This window comes from Melozone crissalis, unplaced genomic scaffold (assembly GCF_028551555.1).
Source record: "Melozone crissalis strain CALT ecotype California unplaced genomic scaffold, PUWL_Pcris_2 ptg000027l_1, whole genome shotgun sequence".
Classification (NCBI taxonomy): Eukaryota; Metazoa; Chordata; class Aves; order Passeriformes; family Passerellidae; genus Melozone; species Melozone crissalis.
The window spans coordinates 79341182-79368683 of record NW_026535805.1 but is presented as its reverse complement, the minus strand read 5'-3'; the positions used below and the strand labels follow the sequence as shown (position 1 = coordinate 79368683).

At 34.7% G+C, this 27502-nt stretch overlaps 1 protein-coding gene across 11 annotated transcripts in view; it reads left to right on the top strand.

Moving 5' to 3' along the window:
• ADGRB3 (adhesion G protein-coupled receptor B3) overlaps window positions 1–27502 on the top strand; it is a 445203-nt gene that overhangs the window by 154953 nt on the left and 262748 nt on the right. For 8 of the 11 annotated variants that reach the window (XM_054279273.1, XM_054279280.1, XM_054279279.1 and 5 more), the window contains exons 3-4: window positions 22962–23072; window positions 25336–25365. The exons of 1 other annotated variant lie outside the window; for it this stretch is intronic. In XM_054279273.1, coding sequence (XP_054135248.1) covers window positions 22962–23072; window positions 25336–25365 — 141 coding nt within the window. The remainder of the gene's footprint in view (window positions 1–22961; window positions 23073–25335; window positions 25366–27502) is intronic. 2 more of the 11 variants (XM_054279276.1, XM_054279272.1) reach the window with 1 other exon arrangement.

Below are 27502 nucleotides of genomic sequence, written 5' to 3'. Positions count from 1 at the left end.
ACTTGCTAAAATCAACAAGAAAATAAGGAAGCATAACCATTGAAATTTTATATCAGCCTTTTTTCACACAAAATTAAATTCAAATTTCATTTTAGACCACAGTTAAATAAATCTGGATACTCTTATTCCTAAACTCAGTTTTTACATATCAGAAATCTGACAATGAAAGTGGTAAAATTGGACATATTTGATAAAGGCTTCAATACCAATGCAACTGGTCACAATTTATAAAAACCCAAACTCCTCAACAGCTTATTTTTCTTCCATCAGATTTTACTGCCTTGCACATAGTTGAGTCTCCCTATTTCCCCTTCTGTGAAATAGAAGGACACTGACATTATAGGGATTGGTCGGGACTGGGAACATACTACTGTGAATATCAATTCTCTGGTCTAAAATGTATTCTCAGCAGTAGATGCATCAGGGATTTGTAGGGATGGTATTAAACTTCATTAGTTGGTATAATAGGAGATACTTCCTCTCTCTGCAGGACTTGCTTTGCTTTCATTCTAAAATCAGGAGGGATACAATGGTACATGAACTTTGCACTCTCAGACTTCTCATCCATTCGTTTCCTCCAAACACAGAGCCTAGTTTTCTTCTTTCACACAAAATCTAGTGATTATACACTTAATATTTCTATAACTGTATACCCAAACTATTGCCAGGTAATCCTGCACACAGGAATAAACACGAATGCATTTTGTGTTATGCAGGCAGCAGCTGCTGTGCTGCAGATTACTTCCATGTTGCACATTGGGGAACCTTTTGCCAAATGCTCGTTTGTGCCGGTTCGGGTTGTTTTCTTTCTAGCTGTACTTGGGTTTAGCCTTTAGGTGGCAGCATTAGAGAACAGTTGTGGTTGTGGGCTGGCCACCATCTAGAATGCTATTCGTGGGCAAGAATTATAAATAGATAGGACCAGGCATGTGGGTGCTCTGCTCAATATGCAGTTCACAGCAAAGACACAGCAAAGCTTATACAGAACCATTCAAAATGTTAAAAAATATGCTTCTACATGACCATTTCATTCTTAACACTTCTGCTCTAACTTATGTATTTTTTATAAAGAAGTGTTTTTCTATCAATGCATGTATATACATAGCTTTTGAAAATGCTTTGAATCAAAATGGAATTTTTTCTGATTTACTAAATATGAAATCCTTTATCCTATTCCTTCCTTCCTTCCTTCCTTCCTTCCTTCCTTCCTTTTTTTTTCTAAAAAACAATTAGTATCTAAGAAAGAAATGAGAAATGAAGGGTCTTGAATTTAGCTTGCCTTTTGGTTATCTTTCATCTCTTTAGGATGCCGAAATTGCACTTTCCTGAATATGGTGTTATCAAAAGGATATTTTTAAAACATACACAATACTTTTTCTCTATTTTAATTCACTGAAAACTAAATGAACAATGTGTATCTCATGTTGGGTAGTGTATTTCTTATATCTACAAGATTTATTTATAATTTCTCATATGCATTGCATGTCATGGAAATAGGTACTCAAAAAATCGCATCCTTGGCTTTATGGAGATTGAAGTGTTTATGTGTGGTGGACAGGTATGGTGGGATAGGCAGAGTGGACATCAGGCTGCTATATTTCCTTTGACAGATATAATCTCTAATAAGAGATTAGAAAGAGATTATAAGAGATTATATTAAGAGAGAAATTTTGTGTCCCAACACTAGTAGAGATAACTTCTGTTTCAGTATTTATACTTCTTCTTAATATCTACCCTAAATCTGACTTTTTCTAAACTTAAGTCCACTAAACTGATTCTTGGTCACAACATAACCATGCAGTATTCAAATAAATCACATTTGCAAATAATTCTTCAAATGCTGAAAGTCAGAAACCTGACTATATAATTGTAACATAGTCTACATAGGCTTTAAGAAATTAATCAGCTATGTGCCTCTGTGCTAGAATTTCCTGACTGAACTACACATGCAAAGGAAAAAAAACCTAACAAGATTTTGAGGATCTGCCTCACAATGTGTAGAACATCACTGGTCAAATAGTAGAACTTTTCTGAGGAGAGCTATATGTCTATTCCACATAGGAACAGGAGAAGCTGAGAACCAGCTCAATCAGTTAGCAAAAAAGAAAAAAAAAAAAAAAGAAAAAAGTCCACCTGGCAATTTTGAGATAGTACTGTTTCAATCTGTTCTGTTGATATACTTTGACTCAAAAGAGAAAGGCTAAGAACAGACTTGGTTTCATCATAACCTTTGCCTAACTTATATTTTCTATCTTGGTGGCTGTGTTATGCAGGGTTGTGTTGAAAGGATCAGAAACCAAATTTTGTGACCATCACAATACAATGATTACTACACTCAAAGCTTGTTTCCTTTTTCTTTCTCCTAACTCCCATTCCCCATTCTATATGGGAACCTGCTACTGAAACAAAAGGAGTATTAAAGATAAGCATTCAGCTTTGTATTCTTTTGAGAACCATATAAAAATGCTGCAGCAGTTTGATCACAAAAAACCATGAGGTTGCATGGAAGAAAAATAAATCAGACATAGGCAGGTTTCCCACTAGTTATTGGATGTCTGCCTGTTAATGCTTTGCAAATCATAGAAATTTAAGTCTGTCATTTAGATGTCCACATCTAAATGTACTATTATAAAACATTAAAAAAAACCCCAACCAAACAGATGCCTTGTTGGAATAAACAAGGACTGCATGCAGTGAGATAGGGAGACAGATCCCAGACTTGTCTTTGTGGGAATGCCACAAAAAATTCAGCATCAGCAGAAGGTGTGACCCTGAAATAAAGTACTTATTCTACTTTGTGGACAAGTCTTATTCAGAGTTAGAATGACTTTAATTCTTTTTAGCTTAGTTTACCAAGTAAGCTAAAATGAATTAGGGCCATTTTAACTCTGAATGAATAATTTAGTCCACCAATTTAAGTGAAATGCTTTGGTAGTTATTCATGAGCTAACCCAAGCCTAGCAACTAGACTGTTTAATGGGCAGTGGCTTTAGGCAGCAAGAGACAGAGTGTATTTGTCCCTTTCATTTGCATTTGCATCCACAAAAAGCAATCTAAATGAAGTTGAAAGGTTATCTCTTCTGAATTATATTTTTCCCACTAGTGGTTAATATATGATATCACAGATATGTACTTAATTAACCAAGTCTAACATGCATTGAGAAACCTACTATCCAAAAATGAATAATTTTTACAGGTTTAAGACCCAACATTTTATGCCATTAAATATAGTACTTTGCTTTCTCTCTCATTTCATACTCAGTATCAGCATATATCTTTACTACAAGAGAACACATGATGATATATTTAGAAAGCTGGGATGATAAGTCAGATGGAGTTATGTGAAGGAGTAGTGACACAAGGAAGATCAGAGCTGCCTACATAATGGAATGACAACACGGAACTTTTTTACCTATTTGGTCATACTGAGATGGACACAAAAGTATATTGATATGCATATTAGTTGTTTTTCACTTTAATTTAGATGATACTTGTTCAGAGAATGAGATTGACATTGATGACTTCATTGTCATGTAGAACATGCAGTGTGTTAACTGTCAGTTTTAAAGACAGGAATATCAGATAAAGACTGGAAGCTCTCCTATGAAGTAGTCAATGTTGCTAAAGAATGTAGTTGCAGTATTTGCATTTCTCTTGATGACTTACACATTTATAACACAGGCAGGTCTGGCATCACTGGAATTAATGTAGCCATGCTGACAACTGTAATACAGGGCCATTCATAATGGGTTAATGTCATTGTGTTTATTACTATATCTTATTTTTTATCACTTTTATAGAAATTATCCTAGGATCTACTTGTGCAAAGCATTGAATTACTCAAAAGTTTTAAGGAATTTGTCCTGAAAATTTATGTGTTTATAGGCAAACATCTGCCAGGTCTGAAGCAATAGTTATGTAAATAAAGCTGTGACTCAGCTGTTGAAGTCTTAAATATGTTTCTACCGTGATTTCAGTGGAAGATACAGTAGCGTGAAAGACATTTGCAGTTCATGAAGGAAAAATCACTCGCATTTTTTCAAGGCAAAGGAATGTTCTGTGCTCATCACCTACACAGCTGCCATTCTGTAGTATTTGTAATTTGACTATCAGCTCTGGCTCACATTGTGGCAAGTATATTTTGAATAGTCTTAAATAATTAATATACTTAATGATCTGTAACATCATGTTCTTAAAGTCAAGGTCCTGATCTGATATTCCTTTGGAAAAAGGAGTTTAATTATTCTGAATGTCATCTTAGGCATATTTCTCTGCAATACTACAATAAAATAGACTATGATCATGGAGGAAACATATTGTGAAGAAGAAAAAAATAGATTAAATTTCTCAGAGATTTACTCTATTTTTACAAAACAGGAACAAAATACATGTACCTTGAAGTAATAGGAATTGCTTCTATATGAACTGCTTCCCAAATATAAGCACACTGTGGTTTTGTGTGAGACATGAATGAGGAAATGCACATAGAGGCTCACAAAGAGACCACCTGAAGAAAACTCGAAAATATATGTTGTTTTTGTAAACTCACAGTATTGCTTCCATTACATTGTTCCTTTTTCTTTTAGTCATCTCAGTACAATCATCTTGACTAAGGCAAGAGAAAAGAGAAGATGAAGAGTTACACAGCTGTCAGTGTTTCATTCCAACCAACTTCATTTATTCACTTTGACCAGCCTATATGGGACAAGATCACTGCAAATTTAATATAAAAAGATTTGCATTTCTTTTAGCATTTCAAAATCATCCTCATTGACCACCTTTTTATACCTCCTTTTATACCTCCTTGTCTGCTTCATAAGAATTCCCTGTTCTCCACATATGCCATCTCACTTTTTTTGCTCTATACCAATTGAGCAGGAAATATTTCAAAAATCCAATTCTTCCCATCTGAGGTGTGCTTCTTTCTCATAGGTTTCTTATAACCATGTGTATGTGCCTCAGTATGTGTATAAATTTACCCACTGGGCAACTGAAAGGAAAGGTACAGATCTAACTTTTCTCTGCTGACTGGTTCTCTATTTCTGCCTTTTTTTTTTTTTCTGGCTACACTACTGTGTCACCATCACTTTAGCATATGAAGGATTTATCTTAATTGAATAGGCAGGACTGTTTAAAATAAAATAAAATAAAATAAAATAAAATAAAATAAAATAAAATAAAATCTGGTTTCCAGAAAGAAAGAATCCTCTGAACATGTGGTGTAGATACAGGATGTATTGATATTAGTGGAAACCTCAGGCTCTTTAAAATGTATGGATATATGGCTTTTGAAAGTTTACAAGAAAATTTCCTATTGCTTAAATCTATGTATTGTGTGCTAAACACAAATGTGGAACTTTCCTTTGCTTTTCTGAGGCCTAATGAAGTTAGGTGGGCAAGTAACCATCAGCTCCTTCTCCTGGAAGGAAGCTGCAGAAAGCCTTTATGGAAGTGGAACTGACAGACCAGTAATCAATTTTGCCTTAGTGTCTAATGGAGGTGTGTTCCTAATTCTTTTTTATAGATTGCTAGATGAGAGACAACTATTCTTTTCAGATAACCTGTGCATTCCAACTGGCTCATTTCTTGCACTTTGGCAGTCTTCTAACTGAAAAAAAAATAGTTTATGCTGTTTAACACACTGTGCTAACTTAAATGTTTAGACTTTGCATAACCACTCCTACCTGAAGTAATTTTGGTATTTTTCTTGTGAGTTTTTAAATACAGGATAATGCATAATTTCAAACTAATACTTTTTTCCAATCCTGACTTCTATCCTAGCAAGTGCACTTGTTTAAAAGGCCTCCAGTTAAAAACAAATGTTTCAAAGCAGAATACAGAATATGCAAATAATGAAATACTACAATGGCACTGATATTAGAGAAAATGTCTAAAAAGACCTAAAAAAAAGAGTTTTATGTGGCTCCTTTTTTCTTCAAACTTTTTATAGTTCGCCAACCAAGTTTCAATAACCCAACATGTCTATCTGTACATGTTTCTGAAACACAATACATATTTCCAAAGAAAAATGGTAGAAATAACTTTTTTACTGTGGAGTTTTTAATATTATTTTCTTTCCAAGAACAGAGCTATTGCCATTTATGAAACAGAAAATGAGATGCAAAACTTTTACTTTTTCAGTTATAGATCTTCAGTTATTTAACATGTTGTTGATAAATAGATGCATTAAAATTAGATGCAGCAGGTCTTAAAGCAGCATGATTAACATTGAGTTTTCGCTGTGTTCAGTGCCACGTCTGAGTCTTTTCAGTATTTCAGAAGGAGTAAATATACAGCCACAGCTGACCAAAGCAAGTAATTCTAAAAATGGAGCAGTCTTTTTGGATGACTTGAGTATCTTGGTGTACTTTGCTTTACTAATCTAATCTAGTCCCTTGCTTGTAAGTGTGTCTGAGAATTCAGAGAAATTAATAGGTTAATAGAGTGATTTAGGTTAATTAATGTGAACACAGTGCGATGCTGGTACATGAAGGAGCAGGAAGAGATTTTAGGTGTACAAACAGCAAGTTATGGGGCTAATAGAGTCTGAGCTGGGGGATGTGAAGTATTTTCATGGCGATAACTGGTTACAAGTAAAACTGTGTATGGCTCAGGGGCTCTTACTTATAATAGAAAACTGACAACTGGAGTGGATGCAGAGAAAAGACTCTGAAATTAAGTGATCACAGAAAACTATAACAGTAAAGAATGAAACAAATATCAATGGGAGTGAAAGTAAAACTCAGGAATTCAAATTCAAATGGAATTCAAAATAGGGTCCTCCATTTTCCAAAACTTAGTCTACACTCCCTCAGTTGGCTGGGCAACAATTTTCCAATGAAACAATCACACAAACACATGAGTTAAATTTATTAAAGGAAAGATTTCTAAATGACAGGAACAAATCTCAAACACTACCGTTGGGATGATTGTCTTCTAAAACGGAATAATAAAGACATAAGTAGAAGAAAAGACGCCATCTCTTGTTTTTAAGAAAAAAGCCCGAACAAAACAGTATTTTTAAAAAAGTCTCTATTTGTCTTTTTCTGAGGTCCAGCTTCTCTGCCATGTGCTATATTTCTAAATTATCTAAATTGTGTTGGTTGACTTATAGCAAAGAGCCCTGAACAGCCTTATGTTTTATCTTTTCTAATACCCAAGGGCCATGGCAGTGGCAGCTTTCTGCAGAGGTGAGCATTACTGGAGGAGGGCCTCTCTGTTGTCCTGGTGCAGGAGCTATCCAGGCTGCTTTGACAGCCACGCTGACTGCTGAGAGAAGAGAGGCCACTGCTCCCATTTTCATGATCAGATCTGCCTCCCTAACTTTGGTCATCATGGTCCAAGTGAGATTGCTCTTATTCACAAGGGAGGCAGTGCTCTCCTTCCATGCTTGGTAATTTTGCTGTCTGTAGGTGAAGACAACTGCATTCACCAAACTCTCTGTAAGCAGGAGTACAAGCCCTTATTCACAGTTTGTGGACTCAATGGTTGAAGATGAAAAGATCTTATTATGGTTTTACAGTAGCACGCACAGATCTCCAGAATCTTGCTGTGCCAGGATTGATCAGACTTTGAATGAAATATCTACTGCTGGGTCTCTAACAAGCACCCCACAGGCCTCATCTGTCACTGGTTATTTATATCAAAGTGACCTTACAATGATGTACAAGCAGAAGATGCTTAGATGATATTGATGATCAAGGAAAATGTCCTACCAGGCTGTCAGTGGCCTCAGAACAAGCTTCTTGAGGGCAGCCTGGCACTCAGCCTTCAGTCTCAGCATGCAGAGCCCTGCACCAAGTCCCATGGCCTCGCAGGATCACAGGTCAGCTCCCTGCTGAAGTCACCAAAGGAAGCAGGAGCTGTGGAGACAAACCTGCACTATTCACACCTTCTGTTATAAAGCCATCCCAAAAACAGTACGCAGGGAGATCCCATTGAAAGGGTTATGAAGATGCAGAGCATCTGATTAGAAGCAAAAGCTTGAAGAGCTGAGTTGCTATTTTGCCATCAACCAGGTCAGAAGGAATATGCCATATTTGATTTGAAAGGCTTCATTCTTTAATTAACACATTGAATGATCATGCTTTATAGGCTAATAGCTGAAGTTTCTTGTGGGATGAAAAATGTGTATATTTGTCTGCTTGCAGTTCATTGCATCAGTTTTGAACAGTAGCAGAATATTTATGAACTCCTACAAACCTTACAGTCAGCTGAAACTCCTTTTTCCTAATGAGAACTGCAGCTGACAAGCAGCAGCCTCAGTAGCTTGAATATGATAAGAATTCACAGCCATGAAAGAGAATGCCAGGTCTGAGGCTGAATAAGACGACAGATTTTAGGTACTCCCTTCCCGTGTGGCTCCGTTTATTCATCCTTAGCACGTGCAGAAATTACCAACAACTCCATCAGGACATGACTATATAGAATAGGAACTGTGAAGAGATACATAGGTTTCAAATATTCTGAGCTGCTACTTCCTACTTGTTATAAATTTGGAATTGTTAATTTCTTAACAGCCTTAGGGGGTGGGATGAGCAGGTTTGAACCTGCTTGTCATTAGGTTATTGTCTTTAACATTTTATTCCTCTGCGTGCTCAATGTAATTATGATTCTTGGATTACATCCCACATAATTCTTTTATTTCCTTTGTCACTAAGTAAAGTTGATATTATTTTTTATTATGAAGAAATTAGGAGGTAATATTTTATTTTTACTGTAAATCCTAGTGTGTTTCAATAGATGCAATTTTTTTTTCTAATTTGTATTTTTCGAAATCTATTCACTGAAATAATTTCTGGAATAGCTGATTTTTTGCTTCATGACACAAATATATTTGAGGCTGACTAAAATGTGTAGCTGAGAAAGGGCTTTGGTTTTAGTTACAATTAAAATCCAAATTGTAGCTATAATACAAATAACACAAATAAAGCTATTTCAACTTTTTCAAAATGCTCTTTTTCTTGCTTTCTCCTTTCTTCCCTTTTGTCTGAAACTCTTAGCTTAGTTTAGATGAACCAGTAATTCTGGCCTTGAAACAGCTTTTTCTTATGAAATAAAGTTCTTGATATGAAAAATAACACTTACTGTCCAGTGGAATTCCCTATTGATACAGTCTCTCTTGAATTAGATTTAATGTTTACCTATTCCTATACTGTATTATGTTAAAATGAATCAATATAATCACAGGCAATTTTCTTGTGACATTTTTAAGAGGGGTTATTTAGTTTATAGATAATAGTAAACAATGATGTAAATAAAATTAAATGAGTATATATATATACACACTAAAGTTTTAGTTAAAAGCAGAGCAGTTAAAACTAGTACCATTCATCTTACATACCTTGAGGATGCTCTGAATTAAGTTCATGAACAGCCAATGAAAACAGAAGCCCTGATGATTAAGTTACTCTGTCTTCCTCAACACTGAAATCTTCCTGGGCTGAGCAGAGCCAGACTGACCCTGATCAGACATGTAAGCATATGTGATTTCTTTGCTTCTGGAGAGACATGCCTTTAGGGTTTTTGGTTGGTTGGTTGGGTTTTTTGTTTTTTTGGCTTGGAGGGTTTTTTTCCCTCCTTTTTTTTTTTTTCCCTTTTTTTTTTTCTTCATCCATTTTTCTGCTTGGCTGATTTTCTTCTTTAGATGTTGCTTAGTTAATCATAGGAATGCTACTTTTCCCTGACGTTCTGAAGCCTGCAGAAGTCTCCTTTCTGGTATACCAAATTCTTTATCCAACAAGTAAATTTCTGTTTTCAAGATTTCCACGACCTCTAAGAGTATCTATTCCTTGCAAAGGTAAGGAGAGAAACCAGAAAGAAGTCTGTGCCAACACTCTGCATCTTAAAAGAGTGGTATTTATGCAGACTCTTTACAAACTAGTCATAAACATTCATCAGGTCATCAGTTTAAAAGTCTTTTAACTCAGAATTTCTAAGCTATGTTCTGACTACCAGGGTTAGGTAATTAAATAACCATGGAAATAATGCATCTCTCCAACTGTCAGTCTCATGTCTGGATCTACAGCTAGCTTTTGAAACTGGTGTGGGATTTAAAATTTGCTTCAACTATAAATACCAGCTAAGGGATTTATCCTTCCTTACACAAAAAAAAAGAGTTGTCTCTAGGGTCAGGTGGGGGTTTTTTAAGTTTTATTTATGTACTTTGAACAGCACCTTCTTTTCAGACTAAAATTTGTCTGCTTCTCTGTTGCTACAGGCATTTGTTCAGAAGAGCACCAATTCTCCAGTGGTCCCCTGTAATAATTTTACTCTGCACAAATGTTTTACTATTTTTAATAAATTCTTGCTCTTTTAGCAAGCTGCCCAGGACCTGCCATGGAAAAGTTTAAAAGATGTAGTGGTTGATATTCCTAACTGCAGTTTAGTACATACCCAGCGAATACAACCATAACATTTCAAGTCAGTAACAGTGATGGGCCTTGGAACAGTAAGAGAACAGCAACAAGAAAAACATTGTCCCAGCTGGCACTTTTTCTCCTGGGTTATTGCACTGTCTCATTTTTAATACTGGGAATAATTTACTGTGATTACATTTTTAAAAACTGCTACTTAGAGGCAAATCCAAGCTGACCTCATCATGAATAAGGATTTAGTGAAATCACTCTTTAACTAGCTGCAATTGTTCCTGTAATCTAAAGCATTAAATAGCATGGATATGCAGAAGAATCCTCATGATCTAACAGAACATAGAGTTAGAAGCTAGAAAATCATTATTATGGGTCTGGCAGTCCTGTGTTCTGCTCAAAACCAGATAAATTAATCTGTCTGGAGCCAGTTCTGCTCACACAGCAGTTATATGCACATTTAATTCTGTTATTTCATTACTTTTGATTTACACTGGGGGAGGTCAAAGTATTGTAATTTGTAGGTAATGTTACTCTAATATATTAAAACCACACAACATGAGGTAGAACAAAACAGACAAGTCTTCTTTTGATAGTGGGAAATCATTGAAATGCAACATAAAGTGACCAAAATTATATATGTACTAACTCGGATTACCAGCATAGGGGGCTGAATATTCGCAGTAATGACTTATTTTTGGACAAAATCTGTTACATAAAAAATGGCTTCTTTATGTCTTTTGGGAACCTGTAATGATTTTTGAAAAGCATAAACTGCATGAAAGGACAAAATGGAAACATCTGTTCTATGGTCTAAATTCTATACATGTGCAGTCCTATGGCATCAAGCCCTTTTCCCAGAGGTAGACCTTGTGCACCCAGGCTATCCTTTGGAGATGTTTTACATATGTTAGCATGTGGGCATTTGTATAAGCACATCTTGCATCAATGGGTTCTGCTGTCATCCTGGGAAATAAACTTCCCTGACTGCCAATGTGAGTACCTTGAGTCCAGAGTCAGTTCTGGCACAGAGCATTCCAGTTCAGTCAGGCTTTGCAGACCTATTGCTGCATTGCTTTCAAACCTGCATTAAAACTAATGGCACGTTACTTTTATAACCTAGGATTCCTTAAACAGATTTTAGTTGAGTGTGCTACTTACATATTAAACAAATAATGATTTTAAAAAAACAAAAATATATTTTAATTTGCTGAAAATTGTTGTTAAAATCATAAGACTTTAGTCTTTAGAACTACTTTACTTACTATGAGATGTAAATGAATATCAAGTTGAAGTAGCATTTTAAATAAAAACAGATCAAGCTTAAATATATCTAGGAAAATATAAAAAAATATTCCTCAAGATCAATACAAAATGAGCAGTCTGTACTTGGTCTAAAGCTAGGGATTTTTTTTCTGGTCTTTTTAGAACTGCTACCTTATGAGCTTCAGCATAAGTTTTTCAGCCTACTTAACTTGCTCTTGATGACATGCTCTTGAATGAATGCTGTATAACTTCTGTGGTCAGGATAGTGGGTTGTTGTCTGATTTTTCTGAACTTATGATCTCCTCTGCCTTATTATTTTTTTTTAAGTTTCCTGTTAATCACTTAAGTGAATATGAAATATATGTAATTTGTTCATTATGCTAGTAGTGTTGGAGCCATGGTCATCTAAGTACATACCTATATTTCTGCTGTTGGTTGGACAGTCAAAATAAGTCTCTAGTGAGCATAATTTAATTTATCGATTCCGAATTTTTTAATGTAATTATTCCACTCTACATGCCTAAAGTAGACTTCTTTCAGGTAACTAAATAATTAGGATATTTTCAGAGAGCCAACACAAAAGAGGCAAAGGCCTATTTTGAGAGAAATTCAATTTTTTGTTTGAAAATAGCTTTGTATAAAAGCTATTTTATTGAGCTCTGCAGGGAACTCATTCTTTTCCAGCCCTTTCTAGGCAGCAGAGTAGAGGCATTTGGAGAGATTTGTAGGCTATCTGTGGGCAGATGTGTAAGCAGCACTGTAGATTATTCAAAAAAAGTTTCTATTTAGGAGCAGTAGGATGAGATTCAAGTCTCCTAAAGACCATGATATACATTCCCGTTACAGGTCTCTAGCTGTTAAAGGAAAGTCTGTTTGCTCTAAGTAAAACATAATGAGCTGCAGACTTCTCCAAATTATATTAGGGGTTTTGGGTTTTTTTAAATGTCCATAAGCAATAGGTCATTCTGAGAATGCATTTATGTAAGTTACAGAGATCCCAGGGTAATGAGTATTGCAAACTCAGAAGTCCGGAACAAAACACCTTCACTGAAAAAATCCCTGCTTGCAATCTCCACACATTCATATATCTTAACTATTGGCATAATTTCTGCAAATGTTGGTCCATGGTGAGCTAAGACAACTTTTAGGTAGCCACATTGTATGTTTTGCTGACAAGCTGAAATGAATTATGTAAGAGGTCTCCTTCGTAGCCATCATGGAATAGACACTTCTAAAAGTGTCTTATTATTGAGATGCGTAGGAGAAGCTCTTTTAGAGTACACTTCAGTTAATCATTGTGGAGGTCATAAGGTATGGATTGCTGCAGTAATATTTGGAGGACATGCGTGAGAATTTTAAGTGATTCGAGTGTGTAGTATCACACCAGACTGCAGGAATAATAGGAATACTAAAATCAATTATTTCGATGCTTATTGATGAAAGACAAGCATGCTCTTCCACCTCTGAGGATGTACCACTTCAGTAGTGTCATCCCCATGATTTTCCCTATGAGTATCAATGTTGTGTCAACTAGATTGTGTTTTCTATTGCTCTCTAATTTAATCAGTGAAATGGCCCAGAAGGCACTTTGCTATGACAGAGTAGAAATCTCTGGCATCTCTGGCTGAAAAACAGCATTTAAAAAAGATTTTTTTTAAATATTTATGTTGCAAAAACCAGTATTATATTGATGGGTCTCAGAGTAATCTATGTGCTTGGTAAACCTGTAGAGCATCATTATCATAGTCTCACTAATTCTAATGGATTCATCTGCTCAGTCCAGTAAAGTGCTGTTCCTGTGTTAAGAGCAGTACACTGTGATCAGATGGATTATGCTGTGGAATACATCTGCTCCTAGGTCAAATCTTCTGCTCTTTGATTTTTTTTATTATTTTATATTTTGACATAGGGTATTTATTCTGGCGTTAGGTAGGTGAGAAATCCTGCACTTCAGTTGTTCTTTAATGCAGGCTTCAGGGTGAACTTCTGTAAGAGGTGTTTGACAAACTGTGCTTTGTTTAGCTCAGATCTGCAGCTGAACTGTTGGTTTTCTTTTGCAGAAGCATTGCATGGGCAACACCTGTAAAATAAGCCGTGGTACCCTCTAACACTGGCCCATGGAGCTAGGAAGGAAGGACATGTTAGCAGATGCACTGAGATACTTTTTTCAATTGTGGATTATGCAGTAAGAGTGAAGAAAATATTGGGTTTTAGCCTCAGTGAGATATTTGACCCCTTAAAAGTATTAAATTAATTGCTGGGTCTGACTCTGAAATCAGAATTTCAGAGATATAGAAAAGTGCTTTTAGTAAAGCCAGAGAAAACATCTAATTTATTTCTAAAAATCCCAAAATATCTACGTCCAAGAGATTTTCTCTGATAGTTTTTGTTTAGATCTCTTGTGTGCTTTCCTACTTAAAATGCTGTGCATGTATTTCTGAAGGAAGGATTTAGATTTATTTTAAGATTTGGTTTGAGTTATTTAGCATTGAAACAAGCTCTCTAGGGAAGTGATGGAGTCACCATCCCTGGAAGTGTTCAGAAACTGTGTGCATATGGGCACTCAAGGACATGGTTTGGAGGTGAACATCATAGTAGTGCTGGGATGATGGTTGGATTAGGTGACCTAAGAGGTATTTTCTGATCTTAACAATTCTGTGATTCTATGATTGTGAAAATTGTATCTGAGGTTTAAATTTGAATCACTGGGTTTCCTCTCATTTGTGTTGTCTTTTCCCATTAAGTTTATTCTATTGACTAGAGAAGAATTCTTTATGACTCATATTTAAGACCACAGGTGTCCCACAGGAGTTCAGAGAGAACTTATGGCACTATAAGACACCTTTTAAGAGGTTCCAGGTCTGTTTTGGAAACCACTGCGACACCCTTTCTATCAGGGCAGTGTGCCATGCACAGATCTTCCATGATGAGCTGGGTGGAATAATGTTTGAAACTGCATGTGTGTGTTAATTAACCTGCAAGTGACAGCTGGCAAGGGCACGTGCCCTTGTGAACTGCTTGTATAAACCTCTCAACTCGGAGTAGTAGGTCTCTCGTTTTGGTAAACACCTTCTCAGCTTACAAACTTTAGTCTGCCTGGGTGGAATGAGGCCATTTTACAGCCAAGGCTTTTGTCCTTTACTTTTATTCTTCTATTCTCTGAATGATGTCTGTATACAAAACAGCCAGCTTTGTGGTATCACAGGTGATAAAAATGTAATGTGCAAAATTCACATCCAGCAACACTTCTTCTATTTTTTATTATTTTCTCATAAAAACAATTTAGGAGACTTAAACAAGGACAAGAAAATGCTCTTAAAAAGGCATGCAATATCATTTAGCTTCACCTAGAAGCTTTACCATTCTAAAAAAGCATCCACACTCAGTTTAACTGTTCTTAGTGATTACAGTTTGCAGTAGCTGTTATTTAAAATATTGATTCTTGTTCCTTCCCTTCATACAGCTTTAGAATCTTTCACAGAGTGTAAACTTCCCTGTCAAAAATTCGTAGATAATTCATCTCCTATTTTAATGAGTGCTTCTATCATTTAGAAAAGATTAGGCAACCATCTGCAGGAATGTCTGTGCTAAGTAGTTGCAGGGCAAGGAAATAGTCTACATGTCCTTGTGAGTCCTGCTTTCTACAGTTTACTTCTTTTTCAGTCTTTCTAGAACAGAAAATAAGAATTACTGAATTCAAGAATAGCTTAGGAAATTACAGTTTGTTCTCAGTCATCATCTCTTGACTTTTAATTGTACAGAACACTAAAGAGGCACATACTGGCCTGTGTGTAATAACCACGTAGTTTGCTGCAGAAAACAGGGTGTTTATATAAAATTGGTGCCATTCTGAAATAACTCCTCCACTGGTTAGCCATATCAGTAATTCAATTAATTTAATATATGGCAAAAAAATATTTAATGCAGAAGTAAAATAGTATGAAATATAAAGAAGAAATGAAGATACTGAAGAATTGTTATTATACAATGATTTAAATTTTTAAAGGCTACACATGAATAAGTTATTATAGTAGAAACATTCAAATAATGAGAATACTACAAGAAAATGCATTTAAAGTGTTTCATTTTAAAAAACAAAAATTTATAAAGGTAAGCCCATGTACCTTCCTTCTTTAATGTGTTATTATATTCATTAATCTTTTCAGAAAACAGTATGGAACATGAGGGAATAACATACTGCTGAATTTACAGGAATTAAATGTTAAACTTGAAAATGTAAAGTGCTTTTATCAGTATTGTTAATTTTATTTGAATACAACCATTTTGGGATGGATTACTAGGGAAATATTTGAATGGGAAAAATGTGAACTACAGAGCATCTTCTGCCTACCTGGCCATGATAATTACAAATGTCAGATTTGGTAGATATCAAAAGGGGTTAAGTTGCAGTTCGGGCTTCCATCCACCCTTCCTTTTCCTCTTTGCTTAGTTATAATTCTGCAAAGCCCATGTGAAAACACACTACCTGCTATGGTGACATTTTACATTCATTTTGAACAGGTATGAGTCACTTTACCAGATTTTTATGCTCAGTTTCTCCTGCCTAGGTGTATGGTGATGAGCAATTTGGGCCAGGAAGGCAAATAATAGATTTTGCACCGTTTCAACATTCTCTGCACATTGAAAGTGAAGAAATATTACATCTTTATGATATTCTTCACTGATCAAATCTGTAACCATAAGTAAACAGGTTCAGATCCCACTAAAGATAATGGCTGGTCAAGAGAGTCACTGCAGAGATCCACATAGAGACAGCAGATTGCATTGCCATGAGAAAAACTTGCTCCTTGGGATTTGTGTTATCCTTTATATTTTAATTCAGCAATACTTCATTTCTTATGTCATTAAAAATACCAGCAGTAGCATTAATCCAAAGTTATGTCCTAGGAGTAAATGGGTCTCCCTAGAGATGAATATAAACTAATTACCTTTGTACAATATGTTGACTGTTTAGAATACATAATTGTTTTCCCTAATTTTTTGAGAGATGAAAGAATGCATACGTATATGTATTAGGATATCTCTGTCTATGAAAGAAATCTTGCATCTAATTTCTCACAAATATTTACCTGTCTTTTTTTCATAAAATCCAATAATTTAGTACAATTTAAAAAATATACTGTGTTAGTACAAATGCTCTTGCGTTTCATATTTCCATTAACATAAAATCCTTTCCATGTTTTCATGAGTACTAGCATATTTTTCTCACTGTCTTCATGAATACAGCTCAGTTCAGATCTTAATTCATTCTATTGAAAGAAATTATTCCATTCATCTTGAAACTGATCAAAGCTCTTCTATACTGTTTTGGAGAGCCAAAAGGGGACTTTTTATGGGACCAGGATCTACGTAGGAAGTAAGCAAAGGCTGTTTTAAGAACGTTTTCCACATTCACTTAGAAGAGGTTCCCATGGAAATCTAATTCAGCTAATAGTTACGTTACTCTTTTGGCAACTTGCCTGCCTCATGAGGAAATATCATTTTAAGGGGTTCCCATAGAAAGCTATAGCTTAAATCTGTACTGCAGAGAGATGGCATTCACTAATGCCCTGAAGCTCTGTGCCCTGCCAATGCAGCATTAGAGAACAAGTGCTTCCTTGTGGGGTCTGGGTACTCTGCTACAGTGAGAATGCTCCTCAGATTTCCCTCTGTCATAGGGCTTACTGTAAGGGGAAAAAAAAGGAGGGGGGAGGGAAAGAAAAACCAGCAAAAAAAAAAAAAAGAAAAAGAAAAAGCCCTGAAATTTGTGTTTTATTCATTTTGGGTTTTTTGTTGGGGTTTTAGTAATCTTCAGACCTACAAAAGAATAACTAAAAATAAAGAAGAAAACAAAAACCCCTCAGTCCTTTGAATGTAGTGATATTTATTATGTATATATATGAGAGATAATTTTATAATGAAAATATAACAGAAAGTCACAGCTTCTTAACGCAAAATTGTGCTTCTAAGTCAACACGCATTCTGCCATCTAGTGACCAGAAGAAATTGTACTGACCAGTTGCTAATGTGATGAGAAACCCCAAATACTGCTATTGCTGTGTATCTTTGTGGGAGAGCCTCTAAAATGGGTTTAAAAAAATGTGCAGAAAACTTTTTCTTGGTCTAGGAAGTCAGATATTGATCAGACCTACTGAAATTAGTTAATATTGCAGCCCAAAATTTGATTTAAACAGACTGATTCTTTATATATTTCCGTAGTCTTCTTTCTTCCTTTCCCCCTCTCCTCTTCCCCCTTCACCTGGGACTTCTATCAGCATTTTGCATAATTTCTGGGAAAAATATTTGTGTGTTAGGATGCCATGCTACTGCATGTGAGACAGTTTGCATTATTGCACATTTTGACTGCAAGACCTATTCTGTTCATTCAGCAGTCAAGAGTACATGAAAACACTTGTTTGGCTAGTTACAGGTCAGGAGTGGGTAGGTAGTATGAATCACACTGCTGGAGCATTGTGGGTGAAAGAAAATGATAGTTGCTTTGGGGAGTTGACTGCCTCTTTTTGCTTTTAAGGTTTTGAAAAGCTTTCAGGAAACTGCTCTACTTGTTCTGTACAAGCTGATGACACTCAGCAGCTCTCAGAAGTTCCTTGGCATTCTGTGTGTCCTAAGGCGGTAACCCTAGAGGTCTCAGAACCACTTTTTTTTTTTTTCCAGTTCATTTATGATGTCATCACCAACTTCTATGATGAAAAAGGCTTTTTATATTAATGCCAGTGTGTCCTGCACCATAAATAGCACAATTCATAATAGATGGTACACCATAATACATTTGTCCTCTGAAGTTCCCATAAAATATGGTAAAAAATAGCCATAAAAGCCAGACCAACATGGTTTATAATGTCATCTGATTAATAGGATATATATGCAACAAATATATATGTTAAGAATATAATAAAATAGCCTTAAAATCTGTTTGATATTTACCTTAATTTCAAAGAATATCCACTTGTCAAAAAGCAAAGACTTGGTGAGTAGAACCTTGCAAAGCTGGTATTTTTCTTTTGTATTTCTCAGTTATCCTAGTTTGCATTTTTACACTGTTAACAGATTTTTTTCTTCTTTATTCCTACAGAGAGCACATGGCACCTCTCTCCTCTTCTAAAAATGTACACCTACACTGGCCGCAAGATTTTAGCTTCTCCTCTAAAAACTAAAAAGGTTACTCAATAGGAATAAAAATTCCCATAACATAACATAACATAACATAACATAACATAACATAGCATAACATAACAATAAAGGTAAAGCCAATGGGACTAGTGATAAGAGCTGTAAATAATACCAAACTGTAAACTTTGGAATTGCAATTTTTTATTCTGTCCAAGAAGGCATGGAACTATATTACATGCCTCTGCTTGTATGTAAAATGAAATCATGGAATCAGATAATCATTTAGGATGGAAAAGCCCTCCAAGATCATTAACCTTTGACCAAACACCACCATGCCAACTACACCATAGCACTAAGCGCCATGTCCAATAATTTTTGAACACTTCCAGAGATGGAGACTCCACCACCTCCCTGGGCAGTCTGTTCCAATGTTTAACCAAATGATACATAACATCCATATTAAAATGTATGCATCACTAAAATGCTTTGAAGTATTGATCCATTAGGAGCAGCTGAGGAGCAAAAACATAGGCATCCTATTGCAGTGATCCCTTGTGCTTCCACAGCCACCAAAGGGCCACTGACAGCAGAATAAATTCTTTTATCAGATAATGAAACCTGAGGTTTTCTACCACAAATGTTTGGAATGTGTTATGATTTATTATAAGTCTTGGTCTGTTTAAAATGATTCAAGGTTCCCCATAATGCCATTTTTATTTACATTTTGAGATATTTATGGGTTTTTATCTTCATGCTATGCTTAATGCATAGCATTAACATTTATGGGTTTTTATCTTCATGCTATGCTTAATGCATAGCATTAACAATGTAATAAAAAGGCTTAAAACCCTTGCATGTTTCCAGGCCTAACTTAGAGTCACACTGTCAGTTTCTGAATTGGACCATGCACCTATTTGTTGCTGAAAGGATTTGCTTTCCCCCTGTATTTAATGAAACAATATGACTAATATCAATGTTAGAGATAAAAGAAGAGAAGAACTGTCCTGTTTCACCCAAATAAAATTTAGGACAGACATCACCAAAAAAATTCTCTTCAGAAACTAATGTCTACAAAAATACCTTCTTCTGGGTTAGAAAACTTATTTTCAGCAGCAAAAACTAGGTAAGAAGAGTGAGAATGATAAAAATTAATTTACTCAGAATGTCAGTTCAAATATCCAATATTATATGCAGATATCAGGTCTTGAATCATGCTGACTTGACCTTGCAGGACACCTCTGTGCTATAATACTGTCTACATTAGGATGGTTCTTACCACCTTTCCCATACAAACAGATCCTTGAAACTTCTGTGCCATTTAGTCATACTCTAGACTGACTTGGGTTAAAATGCTTTCCCAGCCCAGACAGCATTTAGATACTGTCTCTCTGTGAAGTATTGAGGGGGAAAAAAACCAGCATAATGGGTTCACCTTCTGTGTTTATTACCTAGGATCTGAAAATGAAGGGAAGTTTCATTCTATTTAGTATTTATTGCAAACTTAAACAAGATATTATATTAAAAATGCTTCATAAAAATGCATTACTCTTAAGCTTCTTAGATTAAACAATTTTGAGATCATTGTTTCTACTTATACACAGAAAGTGGACATTTCTGATCCCATTACAAAAATGCACTTGACCCTTTTTTTTTTCTCTCATGAGGCCTGAATTTTAATGAGGTCTCACCCATGCCAGTACATTGCATTTCCTGGTACTGCTTTTGTTCTCATGTGGCATTTGGTTAAATACTTCAGCTGAATATGAAAATAAGAGCATTGCATAAGTCTGGTTCCATTTTTTTGATAAAACTTATAAATATATTTTTTATCTGGGTAATGAAAAAATTATCTTTAATATATACTTGCTATATAAATGCTTAGTATATCAAAGGGAGATTAGCTGAAAAGTGCATCTCAAAGACCATCAGCAATAGCTGAAGTGAATTGAAAATATTTTGTTGCTTAAGTGGAAAAATGAAAAAACCGAGGCATTATAATCATGCTGAGTGGTATGTGTAACTCCATGGTTATGACTAGGGTTACATCAGGTATTATCCACAAGGCAGGTATTATCCACAACTGATCTCCCAGACATCCCTTTGCCTCTGCACCAGCAGTCTCTGTCCTGCAGGACACTGCATGTGCCCACACCCAGCACGCGATGCTGCAGGACTGGGACCAGACCATTCACCACCTCCCTGTATGCCTCTGGAAAGCCTTCCTCTAGCAAAGGTCTCCCATTATTGCACTCTGTAACTTCAAAAGTAGAACTAAGTCTTCTGCAAGAATGGTGCCATACCCTCTAAATTGCCTGACAAGCAGAGATCATGCAGGCAGCAAACTCAGAGTAAACATGCCTTGCTGTGACAGCCTCTTCAGGGGAGAAGCTGTGTAGAGTCTCCTGCCATTACCATGCTATTAATTACAGTTTAAATGTGTCATCTGTACTGCACCTTGTAAAAATTGTATTAAATATTCTAATCACAGTTTGCATTAGAATATTAATTGTAATAAAAGATTTTCCACAGAATCAAAAGCTGTCTTAAATCAGAGAAGCTGTAGAAGAGGTGTATTTTGGAAAAAAAAATATTCATAGAATTTTTAACACACATATGTATATATACACATACATATATATATTATATATTTGCATGTGTGTATATACATATATCATTTAATTATCTTATATTTATTTCTGGGATGTATTAAAATGTTGAATGTTTAATCCTCAAAATATATTTTATTAATTATATTTTCAGATATTCTCTTTAGAATGTGAACCGCATTGCTGTTCTCAAATGAATAATTAAATTTATATTTTAAGTGGTGCCAGTAATGAATATTTACAAAAAGAAACGCTAATTTGGAGAAATACATGAATAGTTTACTAGAAAGGAAAAAAACCTCTTGCTTCTGATTGACCCCTTAAAAATAAGTTTACCTTTTATTGTTTCTTTAAATAGAAATTTTAATGTTTTAAATTATTTATCAAGACAATTCATTTGCAAATAATATTTATTAGGGATATTTACATATCATATAATGTTTTGTGGTTTTTGAGGCAGAAAGGTAAGTTTTATTATCTTCATGCCTTTACAAATTGGGGAGAATTTTGAATTTTGCATTTGCAAGGTAACCTTCCAGCAGAAAGGTATTTTTTAATGTTTGTGTTCCTTGTGTTTCAGACACCTTCTGCCTCATCAGAAACTTTATGTGATTGTAGTTGAAGTAGTTTAATGTTAACCCACATTTCCCTGCACATGCTTCTTGAATTAGAGTCCCGGTTTTTGGGGTGATTTTTTACAGAATATTTAGCACTGAGCTGCAGACAGCTGTGTGTGCCTGGGAGGATCACAGGGAACTGTGCTGAAGATACAGCAGTCCCCCTCTAAGTGCAAAAGACTTTCTGTATTTCATTACAGAAATTAAAAGTAGAGCTAAGGTAGAAGTCTAGGAGGTATGCACAGGACAAGAGAGGGTAAATGACAGCATTAATAACAGGATAAACAACTAAAGCACTCATCTCCCACACTCTGGGGCTTGATGTCACCGATTTTTCATGGGTTTTCCCTATTAAAATCAATGTGGAGAGCAAAGTACAATCTATAGTCTTTTAACTTAGAGGTTTCAGGAAGGAAGCAGATCACAAGCATTTGTTCTGCTGTATTCAACCTAAAAAATTAAACAGTTCATTGGCTAAATTATTATAATTTCCCACTGCCACCATTCCCAAAGATGACTTTTTATCTCTGTTGAAGGCTTCATCAGCCTGAAAGATGAGTGCAGAAATAGAAGTCCTCTGGAGGAGCAGCAGGCTCTGCCACAGAACAGCAATGTCTAACACTGTCACCGTCATTTTCTGGTGTGGTTTGCACAGATTTAAAATAAAGGAATAAAATGTCTGCATTTGAATAACTGTTTTTGTCCCGTGTCATACAGCTGATTTATAGAATGTGTCACTACATTGAATGTTGGTTCATAAAATAAAATCATATTGGAAAATCTGCAGACATAAATTTAAGTATTTATTGAAAGCTGAGTGTAGCAAAGTTAAGTTAATGTTAACTGCCATGATCACTTGCCTGACTCTTGCCAGCAACTTCCAGGTATGTTTAGGAACATATTGCATGAGACAGTATGTGACTTTTGAGAAATGTCTACACACAAGCTTTCATAAACCTTTATTCTGTCTTTAGAATTTGGAATGATGGGAGATCATACAATTAAAAGTCAGCGACCTCGATCTGTTCATGAGAAAAGGGTCCCTCAGGAACAAGCTGATGCTGCTAAATTTATGGCACAAACTGGTAATACATCAGTTACATTTTTTCTATTTACTGTTGTTAATTTTAGCAAGACCACTGCATGTTTCCATAATCTTTTGCTGCATATTTGTCAGTTTTCTAAGCTGATACTTTTTTTGAGTCATTTATTTTTTTTTTCACCAGTTAAAGTCCATAAATAAAGTAGCTAAGAGTTAGGTAGATCATGCAAAAACGTGCACTGTGAATGTGAATACTGAATCATTTAATGTAAGCATGAATTTCTTTAGTAGTAAAAGCAGTCTCACATGTACAAACACAGGACAGCTCGCTGTGACATGTTAACTTTTTTTCAAAGATGTTAAGAACATGCTTCAGAATTTCTTTATAAATAGAATGTCTAATCCCAGCTTTAGGCTTTTATCAAATTAATTAATTACTGGGGTGACTTTAATGTGCATGCGTTCAGCATTTGCTATCTTTGGCCCAGCACGATGCTCTGGTCTCTAGTTTCCAGATTCATAATTGCTAAATGAAATTGGCCGTAAGTAGATTTTAATTGAATGTGCAAATTATCTAACAGTTTTTCATCTAAAACATGTTTTCTAATTTTGTTTGAGCAACTTCATCTTCTTTATCTAAAGATACCAAGATGATATTGGAAACCTGGAACTGAAGTAATTAAAAAAAAAAGCCTGATTAGCCTGTTTACCAACAGCTACCACAGCTGTCTTTGGGGTGAATGATAAAATTTTAGTGGTGAGTTGAATTAAGCTCTCATACACCAAAACTACTGCCCATTTTGACTTCAGTAATGATCTATGTATCTGTTGGTAAAAGCTAACTCTTTATTGGTACCCTACACACTTCTTTCCAGTAAGTTACTGAGTTGACAATCTTGTGCCCCATAATTTTTGTATGGATTTGAATCAACTTCCTCTGTATCCCATAGTAACTAACCTAGAATATATGCCTGCATCAGTTGTACATAATGCTTCAAGTTTTTATGCACTTCAGTAAAAGAGCTATAATTGCTTCTAGATATGTTGCATGTTGACTTCCTTAGTGGTAGGGTGCTTTACTTAACAGATTTGCAGAAATCGGTATATTAAGCAATCTAAGTATAGCCAATCAGTATAGATCTGTTTGATAACAAATCTAGAATAGGAAAAAGTCTGTTTCCCTCATATTAATCTATAGGATTGCTTTTATGGCTAACTCCCAGATACTACTGTAAGCAAATGCAGTGGAAGAAGGGGCCTAGAGTTCTCTAGGTCTCCATGCAGTTTTTGTTTAGGAAAGTAGAACTTATCACTTACATACCTAGATCAGACATATAATGTTAGTTGCTTACTACATAGAATAACACCTTTGCTTTTATGCTGGTTCTTGAATTCATACAATTACTCAAAAAAATAATAAAATTATCTGGGGTTTTTTACCCACATAAATCCTTAAAACTTTAATAATATCACGCAAATCTTGTATTTGATAATTTTTAGTCACGCATTGCAGTGCATCTATTCTGGGTGTTCAGAGAGCTGCATTACAAGTGCAGCCCTTATACCATCACCTTCCAATACATTGTGTGTGTGGAGTGGGAGATGAGCGTTCAAAATTATACAGGATTGGTTTTCAAGGTCCTGTTCTGAAAGCATGTGAGATGTATGAGCATATAAATTTAGATGCCAGAGTTTGGGGAAATATATATTTTCCACGCCTCAGTTTAATACATTTTAAGTAATACTTGTGCTCTTTCTGGACATACTAATTTTCATATCTTCATTTTGTTTTTCCTTTGTAGTGATCATTGCATATTTTCTTCACCTGTAATGCATTCATTTTTCTTGCAGTAAAATGATTGTGATATCTTCCTAAACTGATTCATAAGGTTTTTTTCCTAACATATCTATCTCATTAATTTATCCACTAAGAAATATTATTAGTTTTGGGTTATTGAGTTTATGGGGTTTTATATTTTAAGCCTTGATATTTTATTTTGTGTAATAATAAAACAGATACAAAAGTGCAACAAATGTTTGTATGTTTTTAAAAGGCAGAAAGATAGCAATAGAGAAATGTCCTGGAAAAGATTTATGAAAAGCATTTAATACTGTTTGAATTGTGGACTTAATCCACCAAATTTTGCTGGAAATTGAAGAGTTTTAAAATGTGGTATTAAAATATGCATTTTTCTGGTTTTGGAGAGTATTATGAAGTAGTAAAAACATTTATTAAAAAATACTGTGTGAATAATTTCTTGTTCTATATTTGTCATTTTATGTGTTTGGACTGATCCTTCCCTTAGGTGTTATGGGATTTAGAGAGTATAATGCAGGTAAGTTTTACACAGATCAATGAGGCCTTCCATACAGTAAGTTATGTTTCCTCTTACGTGTCAAGCATCAGGGGAGAATAAGAGTTTGGTAGCTTGCTAAATCAATAATTTGAGATTATAGATTTAATACGATTGATATAAAAATTTAAGAGTTCTCAAATAACAGAAAACAAGAAGGTAAATAAAAAGTAGCCTGTTCAAAATTCTAATTTCAGAAAAGAATGGATAATAGGAAAGCAAACAATTGAAGATATATTTGCAGGTTATGTACTTAACCTGGATTCATTATAGAAAATATAGCAGTTTTATGTGCTGAAGTTAAAATGGTAAATTAAAAGTTATATATATTTAAAGCTGTTTTGCTTCTTTCAAATCTTTTAAAATAAGGAATAATCCTCCTGAAAACAGTATAAAATAATCTGAAAAATTAAAAATTACCAACACAAATCATAATGCATTGTATAAAAAGAAGCAAAGCAGCTGGTGAGATAAGTGTGTTCTTTATTTTGTTTTCATTTTGCTCTTTTTTGCACTGTATGTCAATATGGAGGATGTTCCTCCAGCAAATTTTTAAGCCTTCTTTACATGTGATGATGTATATTAAGAAATTATGCTTTTTGTGAATGAACAGTACATAAATTCTCAGAACTTCTAATAATTAATACCAATTTCAAAATTCACTCAATACATTCACACAAAAGTCTGACTACAGCCTGATAATCATGTTGCTGCTATTTCCCATCTTATTCCAAGGGTTTAGAGTAACATTTTTATCACTTTAATATGTAATTTTTTTTAATTTTTAATTTCCTTATTTTATTAGTTGTGTAATGTCAATATGTCTGTGTTGAATAATGGATTGTTTACACTGAGTATATATAACTCTTTTACATAATGAGGAATATCTTGAGAAACATAGTTTAGACTTTTTCTTCTGCTTGACCTTTTATCTAAACAATTTTAACAAAGGCAAATTCAAACTTCAAACATGTAGGAAAAGACAAAAAGTATTAGCCTAGAAACCCACAGTAATCCAAGTCTTTCCACCATGCATATAGGGCTTATAGTACATATTTTATAATTGTTAATGTCTACATACATATTCAATATATTTTACCATCTAACCTGAACCTAAGCCAACCTGAACTGCCTAATCAAAGTGCTAAATTCATGTCACAAGAACAATAATCATTGATTTATTTTTTTTCACCTAATAAATAAACAAAAGAAGAACAAAAATCACAGGTGAATTTTTGTGTTTAGAAAGATCATAATTTTGTGGTTTTATGTAGAAACTTTTAGAATTGCATATAATTTTATTAAAAACAGAGGAATTTGTGTGCTAATTATAATGCATTCTGTCTTTTTACTGAATAAGAAGCACTTTTTTTTTTTTTAAAGCATTGAATAGCCTCAGAATTGAATCTTAGAAGTCTAGCAGAAACAATCATTTTGCAAAGGCTTCCTGCTTGACCTCTGGGGGAAAAAAAAAAAAAAAAAAAAAAAGACAGCTTGGAGAGATTCACAGATTCTTGCTACAAAGCACAGTTTGAAGAAATAGCATGTCACTTACTGCATTCTTGGAAGATAGCACCAGAATATTCCTGCTTTGCAGACAGTCCCTCGACTGTGATCAGTATCAGAACTTTTGGAAGACTACAAGTATACTGAGATAACTGAAATTTCAAGCAAGCCCCTCAAGTCTGCAAATTTTATCATGCCACTGATTTTAAAACAGAATGTCCCATTTGTTTCAAAAAGGACTTACACTAAAAAATTCAGCATGCAGTAAGGATTTCAGCTGCCATTTTACATTACATTCTGAATTTTAACAGAAGAAGCTAAACATCAATGCACAATTACTTACTCAAATTGTTCAGTGAGGTATATTCACATTATTTTTGCTTTTGCTTTCTGAGAATACTCAGGGGACTTATTTTTCTGAACAAGAATTCCTTTGGGAAAGGAATTCCACAATTGTGTGTACAGCTGTTCATGCATTCTTTCAAAATTCAAGCATTCTTTCCAGAGCACCCATGGAAGAAAATGTTATGCATGACTTGTTTTCAAAAAATAAAAATATAATATTCTATCTCTCAGAATTTTTTTTAAAAAACTTCTTTTCTAATATACAGTA